Here is a 26,474-nt window from a genome sequence, read left to right as displayed (position 1 = left end):
CAATTATATCCCTCTGCATACACATACCCACAGCTTAAAATGCTTGTTATTGTTAATGACAGAAAAAAACAGCCGTTTGTCCCAGGAGTACATGTCCCCCATGGGATGGTGCCAATTCTACTGACGATCCCACAGGACACACGCCTCAGTGCCACGATGTGATAAAGGATAAAGTGTCATCCGTCCTTAAATCTTAGCTGGTCAGAAAAGATCTCTGCAGCATTGATTGTTTTTCTGAACTTTATTTATAAAACAGAACAACAAAGTGATTCAAAGTGAAATTGTAGGTTGTAAATCAACTCATGTGATAGAGTGTAATACTATCGGACATGTGTGATGGTTAAGCAAGAAGTCAATTAATGGTGTTGTTGGTTTGGGGAATGAAAGCAGATACTGTCATAACATAGTACTGACTTTTCCAAGAAGATATTATTTAGACTGTGTTTATATTTATATTTATATATATGTCACGTGTTTGAGGTGTTTGGATTTGTGTGCGAGTGCCCTGTGTTCGTGCTTGTGCATTAATTACTTGTTTTGTTTGTGACTTATTTGTTACCTTTCACCAAGAAATTCCAGGTCTGTTAAGCAGATCAAACAAAAACCTTCTGATTGCTGTATAGTTTAATAATCAATTCCAGATAAAGTTTAGCTTGTTTTAGCTTTTAGACTTAAGAAGTGGTTTTAAACCTTTTCTTTTTTGCCGACTCAAAGTTAAAAAGGTACCATAACATAACATGGCATTTTATTGTCAAACCGTTTTCCCACACGTAAAGTTCAATTTAAAATAGTTCTCCATACAGAGGTGCTACTTTGTGCAGCCGTGAAGCTACTCTTACAGAGTCATTGAGAAGGTCCTCTGTTTCATATTAAAACTAGGAATTAAAACACTAAATACAGACAACCAGGTTGCTGAGAAATTCCCCACTATCCACTGGTGGACCGTTACTCAAACTGAGAAACACTGCACTCATAGAAGTGCCAAGCATTGTTTCAACTCAGCCTTTCCTGTCACACCAGTGACTTCAAACCAACATCATTGTTAGTTATTGCCTGTTGTCTAAATCGGTTGTGTCCCACACACAGGCTACTTCCAAGAATGGCATTTTCCATCTCACACAGGTAATCACAACTCCCACTGGAGGCTGCTGCTGTGTAGCCCGATCATCCGTCACACTCCCCCTTTTCCTGTCAGTCTGCATTAATTACGACAAAACGGATGGACAAATCTACGGGCTTCTTGAATCTGAAACACAAACCTTCCCTGGTTCTCCCCTGTTGGCACCTCTATCCTTCACTCCCTCTGTCCTGCTGACGTTGCTTCAATCTGGTGGCAGTGGGTGTTGTTTTTCCTTGCTGGGTTCATGGGTTCTTCTCCTATTAATGAAACCAAACACCAATTCAATCCCAGACTGAGCCTTTTGCATTGAACATTTGTGGAAATCTGATTGGTAAATAAAATAAAAGCATTTTTGCCTGACACTAGAGCAAATATTGTATGATTTTTAAACTTAGATGTGGTATAAAGTTGCTCAAACATAATTAAACTTCCATATGAGATGGACAGATTACTACAGGTGTTCATAGAAAAGGCTAGAAGTTATTTCTGGATGGGGCTGTCCATAAAATTATATCTTTTTCACTCTTTGTGACATTTAAACGAAAAATGCTGCTGGACCTTCTGGTGGTTCATTGTGGTTCCCCCCCCCACCCTCTTCCCCCCGCTGGTATTCCCCAGTCACACTACTGAAAAAGCTGCTACTTCTAAAATTAAGCTGCTGAAGGTGACCTTCTTGTTTTTCTTTCCCAGACCAGAGATGATTTCCTGGGACAGGTTGATGTTCCTCTCAGTCATTTGCCGGTGAGTCACTTGCATCTCTTTTTGTGTCTGCATGTGTGTGTGTTTTGACTGACTGACCGTTATAACAATGTTTTGAATACTCAGCTGTTTCTTATCTACAATTTTGCATTGTCTGAATAACCTCTGTGAAGGTCAGACAAAAAGTGTGCTTGTGTGTGCTTCTCGAGTGTGAGAAAGTGCTCGGCTCACACGTAGCGTGTTGTTGTGATGAAACAGCACACTCCTTGTTAGAAATGGAAAGCAGACTGTCTGGAATATAAACAGAGGAGGGTATCCTGAGGACAGACTACCCTCACAGCTAATGAAAAAGACCTACACTCGTCACATTCAAGCACTGGTGACAAATTTACTCTCTTGAAAACTGGACTTCTGTGAGACTAAAACTTTTACAATCAATAATGTGCAGAGTTTAGGTTTGATGGGAGTGAAAAGGACCTTTAAACTCAAATCTTTCCCGCCTCTGAGACTGTGCTGTCAGACTTGATGAAGCTCTCTGGGGTTCTGTCTAAGCTGTGCACCTAAAAAGCGTTTCAGTAAAAGGTGTTAGGGTTAATTATTAATGTCCCTTTTGACTCCCATAAGCTCAGGAAAAATTAGCAGCAGATAAAAGCCTCAGCTGAGTCACGTTGAGAGACTTAGGGAGAGAGGATATTTGCTACTGGAAATCTTATTTTAGCCTTTAAAATAATAAACTGCTTATACAGATGCTGTGATCTGCGTTTTAGGTGTTTTTATTCGAATGACTACATGTTATAGGAAGTGTTATTCATAGTTACTGGACATTACTTTAGTCATCACTGTTCTTGCCTATACCAGCTTTTACTTCAGCCATACTGAATCATCTGAAGAAATCTGGTAACTACATTTGCCTTTTACAAGCTTGAAGTTACTTAATGTCACCATAGGACATGAAACTTTATGCCAGCTTATGTATCTAACCTTGATTTTTGAGTCACACATATGGGAGATATCATGTTGCTTCAGACTTTAATCAGCAATGTGTTTAAACAATCAATTACATGCATTATCTAAAAAGCTTGAAACCAATTCTTTATTCCTGCGATTTGACGGACAGTTTGTTCCTTGCAGCTTCACCACATCCCAAATTATATTGAGATTGTACTTTTGATATAGAAACTAGCTGATTCAGTTGTGGGGAGCAGCCAGTGTGGATTGGTTTGGCCCCGCGGAGAGCAGTGTGTGATTGCTTTGAATCACAAAAGCCCTCTCTGCTGTTCCATATGTAACAGGAGAAGCTCCCTGTTGCATAATGATCCTGGGATGGCTGTCAAATCATCACTCAAGATATTTTTAAACCTGTCTAACATGTGTATTTGCTTGTTTGTTCAATTGATTAACATCAACAAATGCGTCCTCCTAATTTGCAGACGGAGGACCCTGCCATGGAGCGGCCCTACACGTTTAAAGACTTCCTGTTGCGGCCCAGAAGGTCAGTCTCTGCTGGACGTGACTAACAGGATGTGAAATTGGAGACCAGTAATGTAACTTCTTTAGTTAAATGGTGTCCGAGTCTTTGCCCCTAAGCAATTTGAGTTGACATTGAGCGATTATTATACTGACCATGACTTTAATCATGTGTCATGTCTCCAGAAAGCAGTAAGTTCATGTGACGGTCAGTTGAACACTGAAGGTAAAAGAGCAGCTGGTGCTAATAGGCAGTTTGGAAACTCCCCTGCATTTCTCGACTTCAGCCTAATAAGGGCTTGGAGGGTGCAGACCACCTGGTTTTTTTTTTAAAGAGGGTGCATTTCTTCTTATCCTTCTAGTCACAAGTCCAGGGTGAAGGGTTATCTGCGTCTGAAGATGGCCTATCTGCCCAAACTTGGAGGACCTGAGGAAGAGCCTGGAGACATGAGGGAGGAGGCTGAGGTAAGGACTTGGCTACTGCTGACTTAGCATTAACTAAGACATGCCTCTCAGTCTGTTCAAAATAACATGAAGCCAAACCAGAATCTAGTTCTATTTCCTCCTTGCACTCAAAGAAAACACACATCTAAGCTTAAAAAATGAAAGTGAGACTTTGACCAATAGAAATGTGAATTTGCTTAGGGTGAGAGGAGAAAGGATGGCTCATGTTTTTATTATTCTCTCTAAGAATTTGGACAGTATCTTGCTGCCAAAATCTGGTGTCTTATCCAGGTCAGGGTATGGAAAACCCATTTATAATACTGCCTGTTATTCGGAGAAATAGGAGCTTCTCCTCTTTTACTTTGTGTGTTCGTATGTGTTGAAGTGTGGATTTTTTGTGCTAGAGAGGTGCTAGACATTTTCAGACGGTGAAAGGCTTCACAGATATTGTGACTTTAGCAGAAGAAGTACAAAAGTTTAAACTCCTTTTACCAAAAAAAAGATCCTTTTTTTTTTTCTTTCTGTACAATGACATCCATAACTCATTACACCAGCTCCACTGTTTTTAGTCATGTTTACTTCTTTGCTTACATGTACATACTGGTAGTGCTATGTCAACGGACATTAGTGCAGTCTTAGATCTAGATGGTTGATGAGATATTGCCCGACAGTTTGTCAAACCAAAAAAACACAAAACTTTATATTCTAACAATTACTTTTGAAACCACAACACGGCTACATGTTCTAAGCAGCTACAAATGAATCCATCATCCTTAATGCGCTTCCATGCTCGAGTCCCCTCTTAAATCAGAAGTTCATGAGTGTCTGACAAGCTGTCAGCTCACTGGGATATCTGTGACCGCGGTCTAGCAGTGAGTTACTCATGCGGCCTCGTGTCAAACAGTCTGAACTTTCTCTTTCAGGGATGGGATGAGTCCGCTGACTCGGGCTCCCAGCGACCCCAGCAGCTGCTCCCTCCGCTGCCCGCCGGCTGGGAAGAGAAGGTGGACAACCTTGGACGCACCTACTTTGTCAACCACAACAACCGCAGCACACAGTGGAAGCGGCCCTCAAACATGTACGCATGATTGTTCCCCTTTTTTTAATTTTTTTTGAATCTATTTGTCATTTTACTTTAATACTACCTCATTTATTTAAAGGTTTTTAGTTTTTATTTACATGGCAGCAATTTTGACATAATCTAATGTTCAGGGCATGTTCCTTAGCATTAGATTCGTGACTTCCTAACACTTTCTTTGGTATGAAATGTCTTCTTCTCCTTCAGGGACGTGATTTCAGAGACTGAGAGTGATAATCAGCAGCGGCAGATCCATCAGGAAGCACATCGTGTCTTCCGTTCGAGGCGCCACATCAGTGAAGACCTAGAGAACGAACACATGGAGCCCAGAGACATAGACAATGTGAGAAAGAAGAATACACACACACACACACACACACACACACACACACACACACACACACACACACACACACACACACAGCCTCAGCTGTCTCCAGTGATAAGGTCACCAAAATGTTATCATTGTTTCATGTCCGCGTCTCGTTGTTAACCCCCTAGTCCTGGGAGCTCATCACAGAGGAGGAACCGAGCAACAGCCAGGCCCAGTCGCTGCCCGGCTCCTCCAACAACTTGCCACCACAGCTACCGCCGACACCCGTCCCCCAGGACTTCTCTGAAGATTTAAATCTGAGGCTGACGCTCACTCCCGAAACCAACGGCGAATTGCCGGGGCCCAGCTCTGCTCTGGTGAGACTGCAATTTCCTGTAATAAAAACCTCAATCACTCCACATTTAAATGACTTAATGGTGTAAGTGTTTTATTTATTTTCCTGCTTTCTTTTTTATAGCAGAACCAGCTGTCAAACAGACTCCGATCCTCGAGTATGACGGATGGTGTCAGTGAACAGGCCCTGGCTGCTCCTCTTATGGTACATATTTCTGAACCCCCACATGTTTTCTCCATCTTCTTGAAATCCTCCCTTTTCTTGGCATGTTGCAGTGCTGTGGGTGTAGCACACTTGAAGTCACCTCCTTTGCTCCTCTTTGCATTTGAAATTTCAACTTTCGTACTCGGCTCGTATTGTGCTTCCTCCTCACCTTTCCTTCCTGCTCTCTACGCTTCTTCGATTTTACTGTTTCTTCCTTTTCTTCTCGCCTCTGTAGGAATACCACACCTCTTCCTCCCACTGTTACTCGCTGCTCTTTGTGATTCACTCGCAGCTATGTTTTTATGTGTTCTATGAATCTTGGTGTTACAGCTGTTTGCCAGCAGAATGACCATTCCAGCAGAAATCATTCCCAAATAAAATTAGGGACAGCACCACATCAGATCAAACAATCCCCAGAGAGTCCTGAGTCATAGCGTCCATGGGGATTCAGCTCCAGCAAACTGTCACACGATCTGAGTCAGATGTTTGTCACACGGCTGAGTCACAGCAGTGAGCTCTGCCATTGTCAAGCCAAGGAAAAGTACAGGTGCTGATGTCAGCCTTTCCCATGAATGATTAGTCTATAAGTACTGGAATACACGAGGCTCATTAAGAAACCATCAGCAGGGAAATATAATCAGCATGTGTTATTGCGAGGGCAAAGGGAAGGTCAGTTAAAGTTCCTCAATTCCTAATGATATTAGGTGTGTGTGTGTAAGTGGATGGGTGCTGCACAGCCCAATGCATATGACATTTTCCATGGAGAAAGGTAGCCTCCATCTGTGGCAACAAGTTAGTTATCATCAAAGGGACAGGGTGGTATTATTTCATATCTTTGTCATTCTCATCAAATCCCATAAAAGACCAAACCCAATAGAATGTTAATCTGTCATTCAATACTTTCTTATTACCCTATATCTTTCTATGGCATCATCATCATCATTGGTTCTTACTGAAGATAGACAAATCTTAAATATGTGGTTTCATGAAAAAAGGCTATGTAATCTCCTAAAAAAAACCAAAAGCTGGCACATGTTGTTTTTAGGAGACTCAAACAGGAGAGTGTTTTTTTTATAAGGACTATTTTCAATCACGGATACATTCACATTGAGTGCTCTTGTGAGTATTAATGTATTAACATTGTCTCATGGTCATAAATGAACATTGGCTAATTGATGTTTTTTTTTCATAGTTTTAGCACAACGCAGGCCTACAACACAGTGAAATAGGCTTCTGTATGTCAAGCTTTCGCTTCAGACACAATATATGTTAGTATTTCAATTAATTATTGGTTTTGGTCTTCAGATTTCTTGAGAATGATAAACATATAGAATATTACGAGAGTTATTCTTTAATTTGAGGCCGAGTGTTGCCTTTATAAATCACAATGGCTAATATACAGATCTGAGCTTGTTTGTCCACATTTTATGCATTTGACATTAGACATAACAGTGAGGTCATTCCTTACTGTAGTTAAAAGGCTGTGTATTCTTATGGGGATGGAAGTGACAGTACCATTAAGTGCAAATCAGGTTTTTAAATGTCTTCCAGGTTGTGTAGTTTTAGAAAAAGAGTGTGTTCGTTAAACAATGCTGGTTGAGCTATATTGAAAATGTCATCTTACTAATCTTTTTGATTGCTTGGAAGAAACTACAATTTATGTAATTTTTCTCACTCTGCATCTGATCTTTTCTTGCACTTTGTTTGATATTCAAAACACTTTTTTGTGCACCTTGGTTGAACTTCAGCACAGCAATTCCCTTTTGCTGCTCTAAAACGTTCAGGACACAGAGCTTTTTTCTCTGTCTGGTGTTACTTCAGCTCCTTTTCCTCTTGTGTTGAGATTAAAGATGCTGCACTGGCTGGGGATTAAATACACTGTACAGGGAAAATATCAAAGTTCCTGATAGCCCTAAAAGTTTTCCTCACCTTGCTATTTTGTGTAATCATGTCAGCCAATCAACACCTGAGGTTACTTACAAATGATTGTGATCCTTCCTGCTCCCCGTCAACCTCACAGCTCATTTGCTTCATGGATGAATTTCTTTCTGTCACTCCTCACCTCCTTTGAGAATCAACTCTGGAATAAGATTTTCCTAACTTCACTACTGCACAAACATTCCCCCCCGGTTCCACATAACTCCTCCTCCCCTGGCATTGAAAACATACCATACTGTGAACTAAAGTCCATTTTCCCCTGTCATCTACCACCAGCAGGGCTCCCAGACCAGAAGAACAAGAGCTCAAACAATCTCAGGTGGTGAGGAGTCCATGGTAATATCAGTTTAAATAACGTTTAAACTTAATCAGTCGTACACCTCTTAGTCCCCAGACACCAACTAGGTCCCTGACTAGTGAATCACTTTGAGAAAATCCTGCACTTGGGTGGAAAGCCACACATTGACTGTGACTTCTATGTTATCCAAGATGGCAACTTTTCATTTTAAATTCACATAAATCATCAGGGTTTGTACAAAGTCTTAAAGGTTTAGAAAATTCTAAATTTGAACCGTTTTAACCAGGTTGTGAATACGCCTACATTTGAATATTTTCTTCAAAATAATATAAAAAACAACATAATAAACCAACAGGAGCAGGGCTAGCCAAGCAATGAGTAACCTTAAACAAACACAACAATAAGAGTGAATACAAACATCTAGTAACATGACAATACACATTGATTGCTGTATGTATGAATTAATTCTGTTTATATATATTTATACAAAATGTGTAATTTGTGGGTTACTTTGCTTAAAAGTACTTGAATTTGACACTGATGAAGTTGTATTAATCGTCTAATATGACACAATTTCTGCCATCTAGGGTTGAATTAATCTGTCTTTCTATATTTGTCTTATTTCTGATGTTGTGACAAAGTGCTTATTTAGGTCTGCAGTGTCCCTTAGATACAGTAGTAACTGTGTGTGTGTGTGTGGGCACATGTGTTGTCCCCTGATGTAGCAACCTGCTAGTCAGTATTAAGTACAGTAATGCCTCTGATCAGTCAATGGTATCAGGCATTATACAAATGTGACCAAAAGGGATATCAAGGTTTTGTTTGTCTCCGATCAGAGTCCTTTAATTTTGACAGTCTGCCAAAACAGTGTGGTCTGTGTTAACTTTAAATATTGTTGATATATGTCCCTAAAACTTTGATACAATGGTTGAACACCACATCATCCTTTTTCACTAGCTGCTTGATTGAAATATGGGAGGCCCCGGTAAAGTTTGGCTTTAGAAGGAAACACCTGAGGTGACATGATGCACTAAAGAGAAGATGTATCACTCTGTTGGATTGGTTGTAACTACAGAAACTCACACTTCTACTAACAGGTTTAAAGCCTCTGATCCACTGATACTCATACATCAAAATATGTCCTGGTCCGGCTCGGGTCTAAAATATCCCCACAGTTAATTTTGTAATTGTCTGTTTCACTAATCTTTATACTACAAATGGTTAATAGCTCACTCATTAAAGGGGTAATGATTTCTTTATTTTAGTATCACTCTTTTCTTTTTTTGGGGTAAAGGTTCACATCATACCCAGTCATCATCTCTTGTTGTTTTTCCTAAATGGTGTCTTTGCTGCGCAGCTGAAATGGGAATATATTTTAAACCTCTTGTGATTTCACCATTTTATCGCTCCACATCTCCAAGCACACACACCAGCCTGTACTGATGAATTGTCTCTGCTTTGCTCTTTCCCTACACTCGGCCAGTCTCCCTCAGCGACTGCTTACGCCTTGACCACCCCCGGCCTGCCCCCTGGATGGGAGGAGAGGAAGGACGGCAAAGGAAGAACTTATTACGTCAACCATAACAGCCGCACCACTACCTGGACTAGGCCCATTGTGCAGGTACAGCAGGTCTGAAGGCTGAGCTGGACTGTATGCATGGGACTGGACCTTTCCTCGGCCCCTGTCATGGCCTGTGTGTGTCGGACCTCTCCCTCTTTTCCCACTGTGTTTCCTCCTGTGTAGCCATAAAGAATGACGGAAAGAGACACAGCCTCAGAGTCTCCTTTTCTGTCGTTCTCTCTGCCCGGTTTCCTCTTCTCCAACTTTATTCTATGTCTTCCTCCTCCTGTCTAGCATTTTGTGTGATACTCTGGAGGAAGTGCCGCTCTGTTCGGGTCACATCTGGCATGGAACTGCAACCACTTCTTTTCCCTCCCTTCCCATTTTTCCCTGTTTTTCCACTCGTCTTCCCCCTGTCTTTCTGTCTGCAACTGTAGCAGCTCCACATAGTCTGAGCCCAGGGACAGACTGCTTCATGGGACTGGGTGTATGTTTAATGCCTCTCTTCTTTGAAACCCCTCCTCTCATCACTGCTTTTATCAGAACTCCGTCGATGATATTACACATCTGTTGTCTTTCATCACATGGTCATGATTTTCATCTGTTTGTGTTATTACCCCAAAGGAGAGGATACTGCCACTGGTTTATTTTACAAAGACTTTGTTTTTGGTGTACTGTCCCCTCACTTGGGTTAGGGTTAAACAGTATGTGACACGTTTTCATTTCCCAGTACATTGTTCCACTAAGTGCATATTGTTAATCATTATAGTTAAAGAGGTCCTATTTTGCTTTTGGGGGTTTTTCATTTCTTGTAGTGTGTTGTATAGGTTTTTCTGTGTGTAAAAAAAAAAACACACAGAAAAACCGGTCTGCAGTGGCTCCCAAAGTTCCCTCCAGAGGGAGTTTCTTTCCCACACTCTCCCTCCGCCCCCCTGCCTGAAACACTTCAATTGGACTCCTATGTTTACCCCTGTAACATAGTAACATCATTATGTAACTACTATGCTTTATTGGCTAGTGTTACAAAACAATTAACGTGGTAAGCTAAGGGGCAGGACATCTCCAAGATGTTGACTAATCACAACAGAGCCGGTCAGCTAACCAATCAGAGCAGATTGGGCTCTGGTTTCAGACATAAGGGGAAAAGAGGTGCTGCAGCACAGGCAGCATGAGAAAGGCCTATTTGAACCGTAAAGCATGGAAACATGTCACAGAAGAGGCACAAAACGCAAATATGAACCTGAAAATGAGCAGAATATGACCTCTTTAAAACAACAGAATTGATTATGTTCTTGGGCCTCTATGAACTATGCTTTTTTACCTTTTTATTATGGCTTCCCTTGCATCCAGTCCTTCCCGGTGCAGAAAAGCATCATCCGACAGCATGACCCATGATGACAACAAGTTGTTTTGTTTCACAAACAACATTGCTTGCCTTATTCCAACTCCACCTAACCTTAAAAGTGCTTTTCTCGCCGACAGCTGACTGAAGACGGACCCAGCACCTCAGCAGCAGCAGCAGGCGCTGCAGCAGCAGCATCACCATCACCAGGAGGAGCCTCGGCCCTGGCACCCCCATCCACCCCCTCCTCCTCTTCCAATGCTTCCAACAACCACCTCCATGAGCCCCAAGTCCGACGACCTCGTAGCCTAAGCTCCCCTACTGTCACCCTTTCCACCCCCTTGGAGGTGAGAATTAGTCACCTGTACTGTCTCCTCTATCCTTTTCCTCTTTTCACACCCTAAGGACCTGTTTTCATCTCCTGTTTCCTCCAATCTTTACCCTTCCACACTTCCTTGTAATGCAATCGTATATTCCCATCCCTTTTAAAGATGATCAAAACCTGATCCTCACCCAACTGTATCACATTATCCCACATTTCCTGCGTTAATATCACACCATTATTTTGTCATCGTTCAGGCTAATTCTGTCTTGATGCTGCTTTTCTTTCTCTTCATCTTTAACCATACTTTGGAAATAATATTCTTTTAACCAATCTCTTATTCTCATCTCTCAATAGAGGAGGATTTTCTTTCTTTATACAGTTTTTTTTGTTATCATCTTCAGCTGATGAATCAGTGTCACTGTGCTCCAAACAATGAATAGTCATGTGAAATGGTCCGAGCCTTTCTCCAGCTCTGTTGTTCATGATGAGTTTGTTGTGAACAATCTGCACTCGTGGCGCAGTCAGCGTTACTTCCTGCAGCCAAGTGTATAAATAGTAAAAAAGGCTGGTTGGGTAAATCCAATATGGTAGATTCAGTTACCTCTGGATGAATAAGTTATTTGAATTGATCACAGGTCCAAAACCATTGATGTATTTTGCTAAAGCAAACCAGGGGAGATCCAAATCAATGATATTGATTTTGGAAACTAAATATGCTTGAATCCAGAGGCCATTAGGGTAACACAAAGGCAACCACAGAAGCTAATAAAAAGAAGGTCCCGTGGGTAATTGAAGATACATTTGTAAAACAGGGCGTTGTTTGTGAATACCTTAAAGGAACATTAGGAGACGTCCTCCATTGCGATATGAACTTCCAGTCACACTGGGCTATCAGATTGTAGCTTCTGCTCATTCTTTGCTTTGCTCTGTTGGAGATGTAGTGCCTGATTCCTCAACATAAATGTACAGACAATGTTAAATGTTAACACCAAATGAGACATTTAAAATATTTGACAGTACCCCATGTCACTAGACAGTAGTTATCTTTGTATCAAAAATAGTGGAGCATTGATCATTTACCCCACAATAGTCACTGATTTAAAAAAATGAAGTGTGAATGACCAGTAATAGATCACAGTATTCATTCTTAACCTCTCAGTATGATCTAATCTCTTCCTGGCTTTGTTGATAACATGTCTCTTTAAGAAAGCTGTTTTTTTTACTCATTGGTTTTGAGGTTTAATCATTTGGGGTTTAGACCGCTTGGCTGGTTAATATGTTAACCACATGACTCTAGGTCAATCTTTAAATCTCTTTACTGTTCTTGAGTTGAAATTGTGTTGCTTGTTACAGATTTTATGCTATCATCATTATCATAACTTTAGGCGTGTCGGGAATGTGTGTGCACATGCACTTGTCATTGAAACTTAAAGCATGTGACATTTTGAAAACTTGTCAAACATTTCCTGAAGTTGTCCGTGAACATTTCTTATCCATACAAAGCTGATATTTTCACTTCAACTTTAAATGATGTAGCGCAGTTATACATACACCACACAAACAGAGCGTCTCACTTTGACCTCTCACTGCATTTAATGGCTTGACTCAGTGCTACTACCAAGGGAGGAAACCTGGAGAAGGTTTAATTAAGGTGTGTGTCTGTGTGATAGCAAAGCACCGTAAAGGGGAAAGGAAGTTGCTGAATGTTGTAATTACCAATTTTGCAGGAGGTGGGAGGTCTGCGGCTTAATTAATGCAGGCTTTCCTCCTGGTAAAATCAGATCGTTCTGTGATAATTACTGCGAGAGGAATAATGTGATTTGGGAACACTCATTATCCTAAGCAACTTCAGTATGTGTTGTACTGCATTAGAAGATTAATTTCTGTGGATAAATGGTTTCTGAAAGGGTTCTATTATGTGACCAATGTTCCCGTTATCCCCAGAAAATAGATTTAATTAAGAATTGTGTTTGTGTTGCGGTAAATTTCGTTTAGTTTTGGAGGGATTTTACATCCAGCGAGCCACGGAGGAGTTAAAGTCTACAAAAATGTTGTTGTTGTAACATTAAATCTCAGAGGCATTATCCAGGGAATCGGTAAAAGCTGAAATCTGTAGAATTTAGTTTTGACATTTTGGCATTTGGATTGACAGCTTGACAGCCCATGGAGTACGCTGCATGTTGATTAGCTCCCTCCCTTTACCCCTGGTTTCCTCAGACGTAATATTGTGTTCACCATGTTGATGTTCTTTTAAATCTATCTAATCTTATTCTATTTTCCAACAGAATACCAAGGCAACTACCAAGGTGTTTCAAAGGATCAGTTATGTTCTGTGTCAGGCTGTCAGTCAGATAGATTGAAATATAAAGCTGGTAATATTATACTTCATTTTATTTATTTTTCCATTTTGGTTACAGGGAGCAAACAACATTCAGTTGCGGAGGGCTGTGAAAGACACGTTGTCTAACCCGCAGTCTCCCCAGCCGTCACCCTACAGCTCCCCCAAATCACAGCCCAAAACACAGCAGAGCTTCCTGCCCCCGGGCTGGGAGATGAGGATAGCCCCCAACGGACGGCCTTTCTTTATTGACCACAACAGCAGAGTCACCACCTGGGTGAGTTACACACACTTTGGTCACAGGCTGCAGCTCAACTGTACTTTAGGCTAATGCTCTTTTAAATGTTTGAAGGGTAAAGCTTTATTTGTCTAAATTATCTGTAATTTACCTACAATTTTCATGAAAGAACTATGTAGTTTGGTCATAAATATAGGGAACATAAGCTGAATAAATATAATATAAACTCAATCACAAGTTCATCTATGAAAATATATAAGGTTTCCATAACAATTTAATAATAAATATATTTCCTTTGGTTAATATGTAAGGAAATTGCTTTCTAAATCAACAGCTTTGTGAAAAAAAAACATCTACATATGTGTTCACATCTTACTTGTTATAGGTACTCATTTATTTAGCTCCTTAAACCTGAATCATTTGTACAAATCAAATGAAGCTATACATTTGCTTGGTGTATTATAGTATTTGTTGTTGGTGCAGTTTGAGTTATTAAATAGAGACTTAAAATCTTTAGGGGCAGTGGTGAGCGTTGATTTTTCAGGATCTTGTAGTGACACCTGGTGGTGGGAAAGCCAAAGTTCAGTCCATTATGTTACCATTCTATGACTAAGGAATTGTGTTAAATACAATATTATTCTTCAATAATTGATTTGCATCTTTCTTTTCTCCCTTTTTTTGATAACCAGGAGGACCCCAGGTTGAAATATCCAGTCCATTTGAGGAGTAAGAATTCAATGGAGCCTGGGGAACTTGGTCCTCTTCCTGTAAGTTCACTCACAATGACACCACTGCATATTTAACCTTTGGCCCACATCAACCGCATAGATCCCAATAACTGCTTTGCTCACTCATTCACTCACCCATTAACATATTGTTACGAGATGTTCTCTGTTACATGTTGAGGTAGGTTACTGTAACTGTGTACTTGTTTTACCTTGATAACTTTGAAGTTGTTGCATCATGAGAGACTTTAAAAGACGTCTTTGTTGTCAGTTCCCCCCAAAATCAATAACACATGTTTTCCTCTTACTTGTAGTGCTATTTATCAATCTACTGTACGCCTCTTGAATATAACTGAACTAGGTGGCCAAAAGGAATGTATAAAATGTTCTCCAGAAATCATGAAACAGTAACTTAAAGGACTTGAGTGTTTTGGGTTTTTACCCTTTCCTGTAGGGTGTTTATATAGGTTTGCGTGATTGTAAATGGTCTGCAAAGGCTAAAATCTCCAAGTCCCCCCCCCCCCCCCCCCCCCCCCGCGCTGTCGCTTCTATCGACTCCACACATTGTAGGTGATATGCAAGGGGCGGGACATCTCTTAAGTGGTTGCCTAATCACAACAGAACTAGCCAGCTAGCCAATCAGAGTAGACTGGGCTCTGGTTTGAGACAGAGGGGGAAAAGAGATGCTACAGCACAGGCAGTATGAGAAAAATAAAGAGCTGTTTGAATATTAAAGCATGGAGACATGTCCCAGTAGAGGCACAAAATACAGTGAGCAGTTTCATTTTTTAATGTAGTTTCGGTGCTTTGAGCCCCCAGAGCTGAGATCCCTGTAGTTCCATATAAATCTACAGGTAAAAGAATATTTAGTTAGATTTTGGGGTGAACTGTCCTTCACTAAATGGTCTGTGTTTACATTTTTAGCTATGTAAATGAAGTGGATGTAGCAGAAAAATCTTTTGATCACACAATATCAGACATTTCCTTGTTAGTTAGAGGAGAGGGTGTCAGTTGGAGAATGTCACTGTGGAGGATGAGAGTGTGGGGGCCGAGTGATGATCTCTAATTAGGAGGGGAAGGCTGTCTGCCACCTGCTCTATTATCTGTGTGACAAAGAAAGACGTGGGCCAAACGTTACCGCAGCTAGCTGTTATACTAATGAAAGCTTCAGAGGAGTGTACATCTCACAGGCTTGTGTGATGTGTGCATGTGTGTGTGTTCTCTCTCCCTCTCTCTTTCTTTCTCTTTTTCTCTCTCCGTTCTGGTGGATCTAATGTATACTTCTTCTTCTACACCTGGCCATGTCTGTTTGGCAGCTCCTACCAGAGGAGGTTGGTTGGTGCCTCTCTCACTCTGCCTGCCTACCTTCCTGTCTGGTCCGGTCTGGTCAAAATGCCTGCAGACAGCCTTGCGCTTTTTTCTTGTCTTTATTTTTTCTTCTCCCTCCTCTCTCTTTCTGTCTTTTCTCTTTCTCTCTCATGACCGGCATGGATGGGCTGTACCTCTCCCTTCATTTCCATCAGTATATTTACCCCACTTCCTCTCTCTGTGCTCCCCTATTGCATCACATTGGTGCTCCCCACAGTTCTCCTTAATGCATCCAAGTGTATCAGCTTTCGAGGCACAGACAGACAATAGCTATACAATAGATAATACATAATCATAACAAATGACAAACAGTGCAGGAAGAGGCAAAAAACACATATCTAAATATTGGTAAAAATCGCAATTATTGTGTTTATATAAAACACAAGATCAATATACAAACAATTGCTTGGATTCAATAAAAATGGCTAACTTTAAGAACAACATATACTGTACTTACATTTTAAATAAAATAACACTGATTTGAATGTATGGAAACCAGGCATCATACAGTGGTCAGATGGTGAGGTACAGTTTTTGTTATGGTTGGAAGACCTCCCAGACATTTGTTCCCCTTATGCAAAATTGAGCTCTACGAGTGAGACACTTAAGGGGGGTGGAGGTTCGATGAGTGGTGTCTTGCATATTAATGAACCTGTGAATTATTGAATAGGAATGATCTTTTTACCTGACCATATTTTGTAAATAAAAACACAAATTTGAGAATCAACTGTCAGAGAGCGAATGAGAACGAACACGAGGACAACAGGGTGGAATAAATGGGCAGGGGGAGGGAAACAAAAGGAGCTATATATGTACGTTAGAGGAAGGAACTGGCTGCATGTGTTATCAGCTTTTCAATCTGGTCTCCACTCGTGCAGTAGAGCAAACATAGGAACACACATACTGTAGGTTCATCCCCCCCCTCCCCCTTACTCTCAATCTACTGTGTTAATGCCTGACTGCTGGTGCTGTACGAGTATGTGTGTGGCCTGCACCGAGTGGTCACCGTCTCAGTGGTGGATTTGAAAACGTAGTGGTGATTAACCTTTTATGTTGTTGTCGTACCCCTTCCTCACTGACGTCTCAGACCTGGACTCAAATAGGAGAGAAAATCCGTTCCCTTCCTTTGTGGTGTCTGATTGAGCTTGCAGTCGGTGTTTGGACCCTCTAATGGTCAGCCAAGTTCAATCAAACATAAGTTAACAAAAGGGGGGAAAAGTGGATGGATTTACTATCACTGCGTTACTATTTGAGCATGGCCTGTTTAAAAGTGCGGTCTAAAGGGGACTCTGCTTTTTCTCACTCTTGTCTTTTTTTGCTCCTTTTTATTTTAGCCTGGATGGGAAGAAAGAATTCATTCAGACGGACGCACCTTCTACATTGACCACAGTAAGACAGTTCTGCTATGGTGACATGATGTAACACAACAGTGTATTCTAACTGAAGATGTATGGTCATAAGTATTTCAAAGGGCCTGCAACTAACAACTATTTTCCTTACTGATAGATCTGTTGATTGTTTAGTGTATGACATGTTTAAAAGTGTTAAAAATACCGTGAGTTAATAAAAGCTCTTTGAATAACTTATTTTACTACAATTAAGAACCAAATATATTGTATTTCCATTCATATAAAATGGATAAAATTTGCAAATGGACCCAGGTTCGAATCCGGCCTGAGTCCCCGCGCGTCATCCCCTCTGTCTCCCCATTTCTGAACTGCACTATATTAAAGGCACTCGTTGCCCAAAAAATTTCTTAAAAACCCAACTGTATAGCATACATCTGTACGGCTCACATATTTATTTATTAGCAGTGTCATTTTACATAGCTTTTAATACTATCTTCACTTCATGTATATAATTGAATTATTTCTGCATTTACTTGCATATGGGACACTTGCAACATTCTCTTGCATAATTGTATTTCTATTTGTTTCTTTTTGCACAATTTCTATTGTTTACATATATTTATGTTGCGTTGTTGGAGGAAAATTTAAGATTTTCTCTTGCCAAAGCTACACTGTAGCTCTTATGCATTTAATAACAATTGATTTATTGAAACCCTCACATTTGTAAAAACATATTTCCAGTAATTGCTAAATACGTTAAATAATTAATCAATCATCAGAGTTGTAGGTTTTATTTTCAATCAAATTCTATATTGATTAATAGGTTCTGCACAGATTTCATCAAAGTCTTCTAATCCGTGTTGCCTGAAGAGTTTATTTTTTGTTCATCCAGATACCAAGAACACGCAGTGGGAGGACCCTCGTCTGCAGAGCCCGGCTATCACAGGACCCGTGAGTAGTTTCCTCTTCCTGCAGCCACAGCAGCGTTACTACTCAAACAGCAACACGTGTCCATGTTTAACACAGTGTTACTATCAGTCACACTGTCTGTGCAACAGAGTTAATCACTCTGCGGCTATGGCTGTTACTCAACATGCCAACAGGTCACTCTTTGTACCACTTCAGATTTTCTTCTCACCCGTTGCGACCTCCCCTCCCAAAGCTACTTTTCAGTGTTGCATTTTAACAAGAAATATTAAAAAAGGTGTTTTTCTTTTTTCCATGCAGGCTGTTCCCTACTCCAGAGAGTTCAAGCAGAAATATGATTACTTCAGGAAGAAGTTGAAGAAACCGGTAAGAAATGTTTTTGAAAATGCAGATACACCCAGACCAGTATAGTTATTTGGATTTGCATTAAAGTAAGGTCTCTGTTCCAGGCTGACATTCCCAACCGATTCGAGATGAAGTTACACCGGGGCAACATCTTCGAGGAGTCGTACCGTCGCATCATGTCCCTGAAGAGGCCGGACGTTCTGAAGGCGCGGCTGTGGATCGAGTTCGAGTCGGAGAAAGGATTGGACTATGGCGGAGTGGCCCGAGAGTGGTTCTTCCTCTTATCGAAGGAGATGTTCAACCCTTACTACGGCCTGTTCGAATACTCAGCCACGTAAGCTTGTTTTCTTGCGCTCTTTTGTCCACAGTATTGATGTGTAACGATCTAATGAATGTAATATGTAATGTAAGTGCTTTGAGCACTTGGTAAAGTGCTAAAATCCAATGAATTGTTATTATTATTATGAAAGACAGAGGTTTAAAGAGGATATGGCGCAATACAAATGTGCCATAGTAAAGGACCCATGCTTTGAGTAAAAATCCTTCTCTACTCTTTATTGGCTTTTTCCACAAAGGGGCGTGAGGAGCAGAGCTGCCATAGTGTCTTCCTATGAGACTTGTAAAAGTTTCCTTCAGCTCTGATTCACTTTTCCTCTCATTGAAAAAGCCATCCTGGAACAAACGTTTCCCGCATACAGCAAACATTTAGATAATTAAAGCAACGTATGTTTTTCTTCCTGTTCTTGGCACCATCAGCACGAGATAATAACTGTGTTGACTCTTTGATTTTATGCCCTGTAGGGCAAAGGGAACACAAATAAATAATACAGATGAGGCTGTTGTAAAGGACTTTAGAAAAAGTACATTAGACTAAAGTTTGTCTGATTTAAGAAAAACAAATCTTTTGGAATGAAACCACATTGAGATTATTTATCACACCAACTTTTAATTATAAAGGTTTAAAATGATCTGCAGATCAATTAGATAAAAAGCCCATCGTTAACAACCACATGAAGGGTTTTATGACTGAAATGTGGCCTTTAAAAAAACAGTTTCAGCACATAAAAATAAAATGCATTATTGCGGGAAAACAAACCCCCTGCGATAGGCAGTAGTTGTTTAAATTAAAGAAGAACACTTAAGGAGCTGTAGAATCTACCCAAGTCCTACGGTGGAGCCTAGCATAAAGCACTGATACACTGCCCGGCCAAAAAAAAGGTCACAAGCCTGTGGGGGCAGTGCTATGATCTGGGTTTGCTGCAGTTGGTCTGGTCTAGGTTCAGGAACGTTATGTGCCCAAAGAATGAGGTCAGCTGACTACCTGAATATACTGAAGGACCAGGTTATTCCATCAATGGAGTTTTTCTTCCCTGATGGCACGGGCATGTTCCAAGATGACAATGCCAGGATCCATCGGGCTCAATCTGTGAAAGAATGGTTCAGGGAGCATGAGACATCATTTTCACACATGGATTGGCCACCACAGAGTCCAGACCTGAACCCGATTGAGAATCTTTGGAATGTGCTGGAGAAGACTTTGCGCAGTGGTCCAAATCTCCCGTCATCAATACAAGATCAAAACAAAATTAATGCAAGACAGAAATAAATGTTGTGGCATTGCAGAAGCTTGTGATGCCACAGCGAATGCGTGCCGTAATCAAAGCTTAAGGCGGTCCAACGAATATTAGAGTGTGTGACCTTTTTTTTGGTCAGGCAGTGTATCATAAAACAGAAAATATATGGAGCACTTATCCAAAATGAAGAAATGAATCAGAGCCAGATTTTGTAAAGTCAATTCTGGATGTTTGAATTAAATCTTTTGAAAGTCCATTTTCTTGCAATAGTGCTCTTTAGCCTGCAGCTGCAAATACCACTGATACTACAGGTGTCTGTGATGAAATGGACCAAGATAAAGAAACATACTGACTGCTCTGAGCATTACTGAATAACCTGCGAATGAAATCTTGAATCGTCTTTCTTCCTGTGTGCAGAGACAACTACACTCTCCAAATCAACCCCAACTCCGGCCTGTGCAACGAGGATCACCTCTCCTACTTCAAGTTCATCGGACGTGTGGCGGGAATGGCTGTGTTTCATGGAAAACTGCTGGATGGTAAGCTGCCTGATGTTGGATCAGTCTTTTGTATTAGACATTTATTTTTTTTTTAAACTGATATGTTACTGTGTGTATTTTGAACACATCTGTAACATGTTCATCAATGTCTTTAAGCGTATTCCCATGCCTACAGTTACAGCACTGTGTTCTTTTCTGCTGTTCTTTTAAAGGTTTTTTCATCAGACCCTTCTACAAGATGATGCTGGGAAAACAGATCTCCCTTAAAGACATGGAGTCAGTGGTAAGAGCTCAAGCTACTATATTATTCACTGATTAATCGTTCATTATTCAAATCTAAAATTCGTGGTCACTTGACGTTGTGAAAAAATAAGCATTTAGTGAATTTAAATTGTGCTAGACTAATATTAATAGTTAAGTCAATATTTGTTGACATTTCGTCTTTCAGAAACATTTTGACCGCAGTCAATAAAGTGCTCTCCTGCGTGCTACACAAAGGGAGGCATGCACTGAAGATCAATGACTTTAAAAGAGCTACAAATTATGAGAAAGGAATAACATTTGGCTGCAAATAAAAGCCGATGAATGACTGCGTTTCTTTGTGTGTAATTGTGTATCTGCCCTGTGTTGCCCGCCTGCAGGACAGTGAGTACTACAACTCTTTGAAGTGGATCCTGGAGAACGACCCCACTGAGCTGGACCTGAGGTTCTGTATAGACGAGGACAACTTTGGACAGGTGTGCACGCCCGAAAGCACTCACAATTTCCAATGTCACTAATGTGATCAGTGTCTGGAGTGAGCAGGGCTTTAATTTTGTTTTTGTTTTTTTTCTTTCTTTCTCAGACGTACCAGGTGGACCTGAAGCCCAGTGGCTCAGACATGGTGGTCACCAATGAAAACAAAAAGGAATATATAGAGTAAGAACATTACATACAATTATATTTTTACTAAATCCTGTGTCTCTTTATCACTAGTAACAGGCATTATTAAAATAAGGTTACATTATTAACATTAATCCAAATGCTTATGATCTTCCCTCTCTCAGCCTGGTCATCCAGTGGAGGTTTGTCAACCGGGTCCAGAAGCAGATGAACGCCTTCCTGGAGGTATTCATGTGCAATAATACCGTCGCCACTTGGGGGCGATGTGATCATAGTTTGAGGTCAATGTGGCTGAGGCCTTCTGTATCTACAAATACACCTGTCTTCTGAATATACCTAGCTTGAAACACTTTAAAACATCTCAGTTATTAAATGGGAGGTTCTGTTTTTGAATGCTACAGTTCAACAGTCATGAAGACAGTTGTTTTAATTCCCTTTGTGTTTAATTTTCAGGGCTTCACTGAGCTTATTATCATCGATCTGATCAAGATCTTTGATGAAAACGAACTGGAGGTACAATGGATTCTTTATCCTATCTGTTTTCTGCTGTGATTATCACACATTAAGCATTTAAACTCAACAGATTAGATAGTTTTAAACACTTTGTTTCTCCTTCGCCCTTGTCTCTGTGCAGCTGCTCATGTGCGGTCTAGGTGACGTCGACGTCAACGACTGGAGACAACACTCTGTTTACAAGAACGGCTACTGTCCCAACCATCCTGTCATACAGTGGTTCTGGAAGGTACGTCTGTGTTACAGCCACACACACACACACACACACACACACACACACACACACACACACACACACACACACACACACAGACACGCACACACACACGCGCGTATTGGGTAAACTGTCAACAACCTGTTACTCATAAAATGTGGGTAGTTCTAAAACCAAAATTAGCACGAGTTGTATTTTCCCCTGCAGCTTGCAACAGGTTTTACTGGCCTCGCTTTTTTAAAGATCAAAGGCTGTTTGGAAGAACAGGCTTGTTTGCTCTGATGAAAGTGCCTGTAGTAGTGGCTGCCCTGTTATCACCTGTCTTCCCTTTAACACACAAGCAAACACACAGCAAACAACACACACACACAACGTCATGAGTCTATATGCTTACACACACACTCACAGACATCAATGTCATGTCATTTGATTACTGAACTGGCTCAAACTGCTTCTGTTTGAATGCTTTTCTTACACACACACACACACACACACACACACACACACACACACACACACACACACACACACACACACACACACACACACACACACTCTAAAGCTAGATAGATTTCAAAACTATCAACAAAAGCTTTGATGCTTTGAGTAATTGCTTCATACTTTGACCTGTAGTTTATTGCTGCAACTCGCCAATATTTTTCCTGATTAACAATTATTCAAAAGTAAACAGTCGAAGATCATATCTTTAAATAACTTGTTTTGTCAGCCTTAATCCCAAAGATATTGAGTTTATAAAATAGAAAAGTGGGAATCTCCATATTTAGAGACTATAATCGTAATTTTTGCATATAAATTACTATTAATCTTTTATCAATATTTAGTTTGTGTTGACTATTATATTAGTCGTTGCAGTTCTGTTTTAGTTGTAGAAATGATTAAGTGTATAAATTATTGATTGTTACTGATTATTGAATTCTGTGAACTGTGTGTTGAATGATCTATTTATCTGTCTGCAGGTCGTACTGTTGATGGATGCTGAAAAGAGGATCCGACTCCTCCAGTTTGTGACGGGAACGTCTCGAGTGCCCATGAATGGTTTTGCCGAGCTTTATGGTACGTTACCTCATCATTCAACTTCATATTTTCTTTATTTCAGGTACAAATTCTTTCAAATCTTATATTATCTGTTAAAACGGCATGGCCCGAACTTTATCTAGCTGTGACAAAAGTCAACAGCTGCAGTTCCTAGAATCAAGTTACTATCACTGTTCACATAGAGAGAGATAAATGTGGAAGACAAATTAGGAACATCAAAAAATGTACGCTATGATATCTGCTGAAACATTTCTACAAAGTGTGAGTAATATGTGTATCATATTTATCTGGCAATGGTTGCATGTACTGATTTTACCAAGAGGTATTACTTTATCAACTGTGATATCATAATTACAATTTTTCTTGTGCCAGGGTCTAATGGACCTCAGCTGTTCACCATCGAGCAATGGGGAACACCAGATAAGTTGCCAAGAGCTCACACATGGTATGTTACTACCACACACACACACACACACACACACACACACACACACACACACACACACACACACACACACACACACACACACACACACACACACACACACACACACACACACTAAAAAAACTTGTGAGTGTTACATCCCTAAGGCTTTACTTAGGCCCAGTGTTTTTGTGAGCTTAATGCTAATGCCAGCTAGCTTACACTCTCACAGGGACAATGCTAACAAGGTGTTTAGCATGTTCACCTTCTTTTTCATCTGGCTTTGGTTTTCAGTAGAAAAGCAACAACATTCATGGAATCCTGGGAAATCAACAGCCACATGGACATGCTAATGAAGCCCCTTTTCGAACTAAATATAATGAATGAAAAAAGTTTTTGGGACAATTATTTTGATGATACAAAGCTAACAATTAATGCGCTCTCAATACATCACAATGTACTTTTATCTCGCCTATTGGTCTTCAACTGTTCCAACAATCTCCAGCTATGGATTGACACATTAAAGGAGAAGCCAAATGGAACTCCTTTTTTTATAAATTTGCTGTCGGACGGGAGAGGGAATGCTACCTAGTAAGTGCTTTACTGAAAGTACAGATGAGGCTGATGGGAAACTGGTTTACTCAGTGGTTTTTCTAGGCAAGTTTCGTAAAAAAAACCTGTTTTTCCAAACACATTTTTCCCTAATGGTTATACTTGAGGAAAAATAAAGGCCTCACAGGGGTCACTCCATGAACCATGAACATTTTTTAAGATGTCTTAGTTTGACAGATTGACATATAGCCATGCAGCTTCAATGGCTAAAAAGTTGAGTAGATTTAAAGTGCTTCGAAGTTTTATTTCTGCATTGTGAAACCAAGTACCATGTTGAGTTTTTGTAACTTGCAATACCGTTTTCTTCCCAGTTTCAACCGCTTGGATCTTCCCACTTACGAATCATTTGAGGACCTGAGAGAGAAACTCCTCATGGCTGTGGAGAACGCGCAGGGCTTCGAGGGCGTCGACTAAGGCAGCAGCCTCTGACTGCTTAAAAGCAACCAACAATTTAAAATAAAAAAAGAAACAAAAAGCCACAGGCAGATCGAACCAGCTGCTGTAGCAGTTCTGTGCGAGCATGTTGTACTGTAACGCCTGACTGTGAGTCACCTCCACGGCACGGTGGCTTGAGACTCTACAGCGATTTGTCGAGCAACTACGCCTATGTCTTTAAATCACTACAGAGTGGGTAGGTCACTCCTTAAAGGTGCTGGGGGAAGAAAGGGAGAGCCACACTGCTGAATTCTGAAATCTTTTATCCGCAGGCATGAGCGATGAATGAGCTGGCCCCTGATCTGCCGTTTGTTTCCCCTCTAACCTTGTCCTGTGAAAATCTACAGTGCTGGAAAACACTAATGCATTTCAATAGCTCCTTGTATACACTATAGCACAGTATTTAAGCACCCTTCAATGCAGTGGATTTAGCATGGCCTTAATCTGGCTTCTAAATGCACTATTTTCTGTCAGAAACTGCAAAAGGCCCTATGATCACAACTCTCTCAAACACTTAGACCAACACCAGATTACCTTAGGAATGCTAGCCAATCACAGTTCAGGACATCGGTCACACCCCTCCGTAGAGCCTTTGTTGTGTGATCAAAATCGCCGCTGCAGCCTTTTTGTAGTTTTCCCTTTTTTTAGCCACTGGTAAGAATTCAAGAAAGAGGGATCAGATAATCCCCAAGGTTTTTTTATATAGTTTTGTCCTCCTCGAATAGTGTTTTTTTTCTTTTTTTTTTTAAACGATTGGTATAATTCTTGCAAGAAAATACTCTTAACTCATTTGTACTGATGAACAATGTTTACTATTTTGACAATTCTATACAACATGGTGAGTGAAGTGTAAATCTGGCTAGTCTGGGAAATAAATAATATCATTTGTTATGGCGATAGCAAATGTGTTGAATACAATGTTTTTTATCGTAGTGCTATGAAAGCAGCATGAAACCGTTTCTTGTGTTTGCTTTGACTACATCGTAGTAAATTGGATATGTAATTGGTCGAGAAGGGAAAACACTTGGGGACAGTCCCTCTGAAACGTTTGCGTAATGATTATATTCTCCTGCCTGTTGCTGTTCATAATGCTGTAAATTGTTCATGGGGAAAAAAAACACATTTTAAGTTCTTTCATGAATATAAATATATGTGAATATGAATTTAACAGAAGTATTACTGATCAAAAACACTAAAAATGAAGCTGTGTGCGTGCGAGGGTGTTTGAGAGAAAGCTGTGATTGCCACTGAATATAAAGCAGCACGTTTCTTACAAAGAAAAATGTTTTTTCTTTTTTTATGTTTTTGTTTCTCTCCTTTTTCTAACACCATTGAACCTAAAGGGCACTTTATAGATCACTCTGAGGTCATGTCGCCTAGTGTATGTCTTTTGTCATTAACTTGAATGTGATTGTTTTTTTCCCATTCGGAGCACTTAACCTGGTGCAATATAAATAGTCTGTAAATCTGGGCTGCTGCTAATGTGGAAAACGTTGACGGAAGTGAAGCAGAAACTTCACATTTTCTCTCTTCTTTTGTCTCCTTTCACTTTTTTCTCCTCCCTTGTGTCTCTTCCCTCCTGTGATCCCACCTCCCAAACTGACTCAGTAAAGAGTAGACCTTTTTTTAATGAATGACGGGAAATATCTCTTTTGTTAAAGATTCTACCACTCTCTGCAACTCTCTGTGGTTCATTTAACTTCAGTCAAATAAAAATGAAACTTCTCAGAACGTGTCATAACTTCATTTACATGGTACCCAGGCTTGGGGACTTATAGATCACATGTAAAAGGGTAACGTAATCAGGATACACACAAAAGGTAGCTGTAT

The 26,474-nt window shown here is 40.4% G+C and overlaps 1 protein-coding gene across 9 annotated transcripts in view; it reads left to right on the top strand.

Moving 5' to 3' along the window:
- The window catches only part of nedd4l (NEDD4 like E3 ubiquitin protein ligase), a 43,526-nt gene extending 17,151 nt beyond the window's left edge, over positions 1 to 26,375 (top strand). For 2 of the 9 annotated variants that reach the window (XM_063889522.1, XM_063889515.1), the window contains 26 exons: positions 1,811 to 1,861; positions 3,250 to 3,311; positions 3,649 to 3,751; positions 4,654 to 4,808; positions 5,016 to 5,151; positions 5,310 to 5,498; positions 5,600 to 5,680; positions 7,895 to 7,954; positions 9,400 to 9,537; positions 10,960 to 11,166; positions 13,562 to 13,759; positions 14,410 to 14,487; positions 17,148 to 17,202; positions 18,055 to 18,113; positions 18,390 to 18,455; positions 18,539 to 18,768; positions 20,426 to 20,547; positions 20,721 to 20,791; positions 21,150 to 21,245; positions 21,353 to 21,426; positions 21,555 to 21,615; positions 21,844 to 21,903; positions 22,025 to 22,132; positions 23,095 to 23,191; positions 23,546 to 23,618; positions 24,521 to 26,375. In XM_063889522.1, the coding sequence (XP_063745592.1) occupies positions 1,811 to 1,861; positions 3,250 to 3,311; positions 3,649 to 3,751; positions 4,654 to 4,808; positions 5,016 to 5,151; positions 5,310 to 5,498; positions 5,600 to 5,680; positions 7,895 to 7,954; positions 9,400 to 9,537; positions 10,960 to 11,166; positions 13,562 to 13,759; positions 14,410 to 14,487; positions 17,148 to 17,202; positions 18,055 to 18,113; positions 18,390 to 18,455; positions 18,539 to 18,768; positions 20,426 to 20,547; positions 20,721 to 20,791; positions 21,150 to 21,245; positions 21,353 to 21,426; positions 21,555 to 21,615; positions 21,844 to 21,903; positions 22,025 to 22,132; positions 23,095 to 23,191; positions 23,546 to 23,618; positions 24,521 to 24,623 (2,733 nt within the window). In that variant the 3' untranslated portion in view covers positions 24,624 to 26,375. Of the gene's footprint in view, positions 1 to 1,086; positions 1,123 to 1,810; positions 1,862 to 3,249; positions 3,312 to 3,648; positions 3,752 to 4,653; positions 4,809 to 5,015; positions 5,152 to 5,309; positions 5,499 to 5,599; positions 5,681 to 7,894; positions 7,955 to 9,399; positions 9,538 to 10,959; positions 11,167 to 13,561; positions 13,760 to 14,409; positions 14,488 to 17,147; positions 17,203 to 18,054; positions 18,114 to 18,389; positions 18,456 to 18,538; positions 18,769 to 20,425; positions 20,550 to 20,720; positions 20,792 to 21,149; positions 21,246 to 21,352; positions 21,427 to 21,554; positions 21,616 to 21,843; positions 21,904 to 22,024; positions 22,133 to 23,094; positions 23,192 to 23,545; positions 23,619 to 24,520 lie in introns of those variants that run through there. The other 7 variants (XM_063889521.1, XM_063889520.1, XM_063889516.1 and 4 more) reach the window with 7 other exon arrangements.
- Positions 26,376 to 26,474: the final 99 nt, after the last annotated feature.

This window comes from Eleginops maclovinus, chromosome 8 (assembly GCF_036324505.1).
Source record: "Eleginops maclovinus isolate JMC-PN-2008 ecotype Puerto Natales chromosome 8, JC_Emac_rtc_rv5, whole genome shotgun sequence".
NCBI classification, from domain to species: domain Eukaryota; kingdom Metazoa; phylum Chordata; class Actinopteri; order Perciformes; family Eleginopidae; genus Eleginops; species Eleginops maclovinus.
Note: the sequence above shows the minus strand (reverse complement) of the source record. Positions and strands in the feature narration are given on the sequence as shown.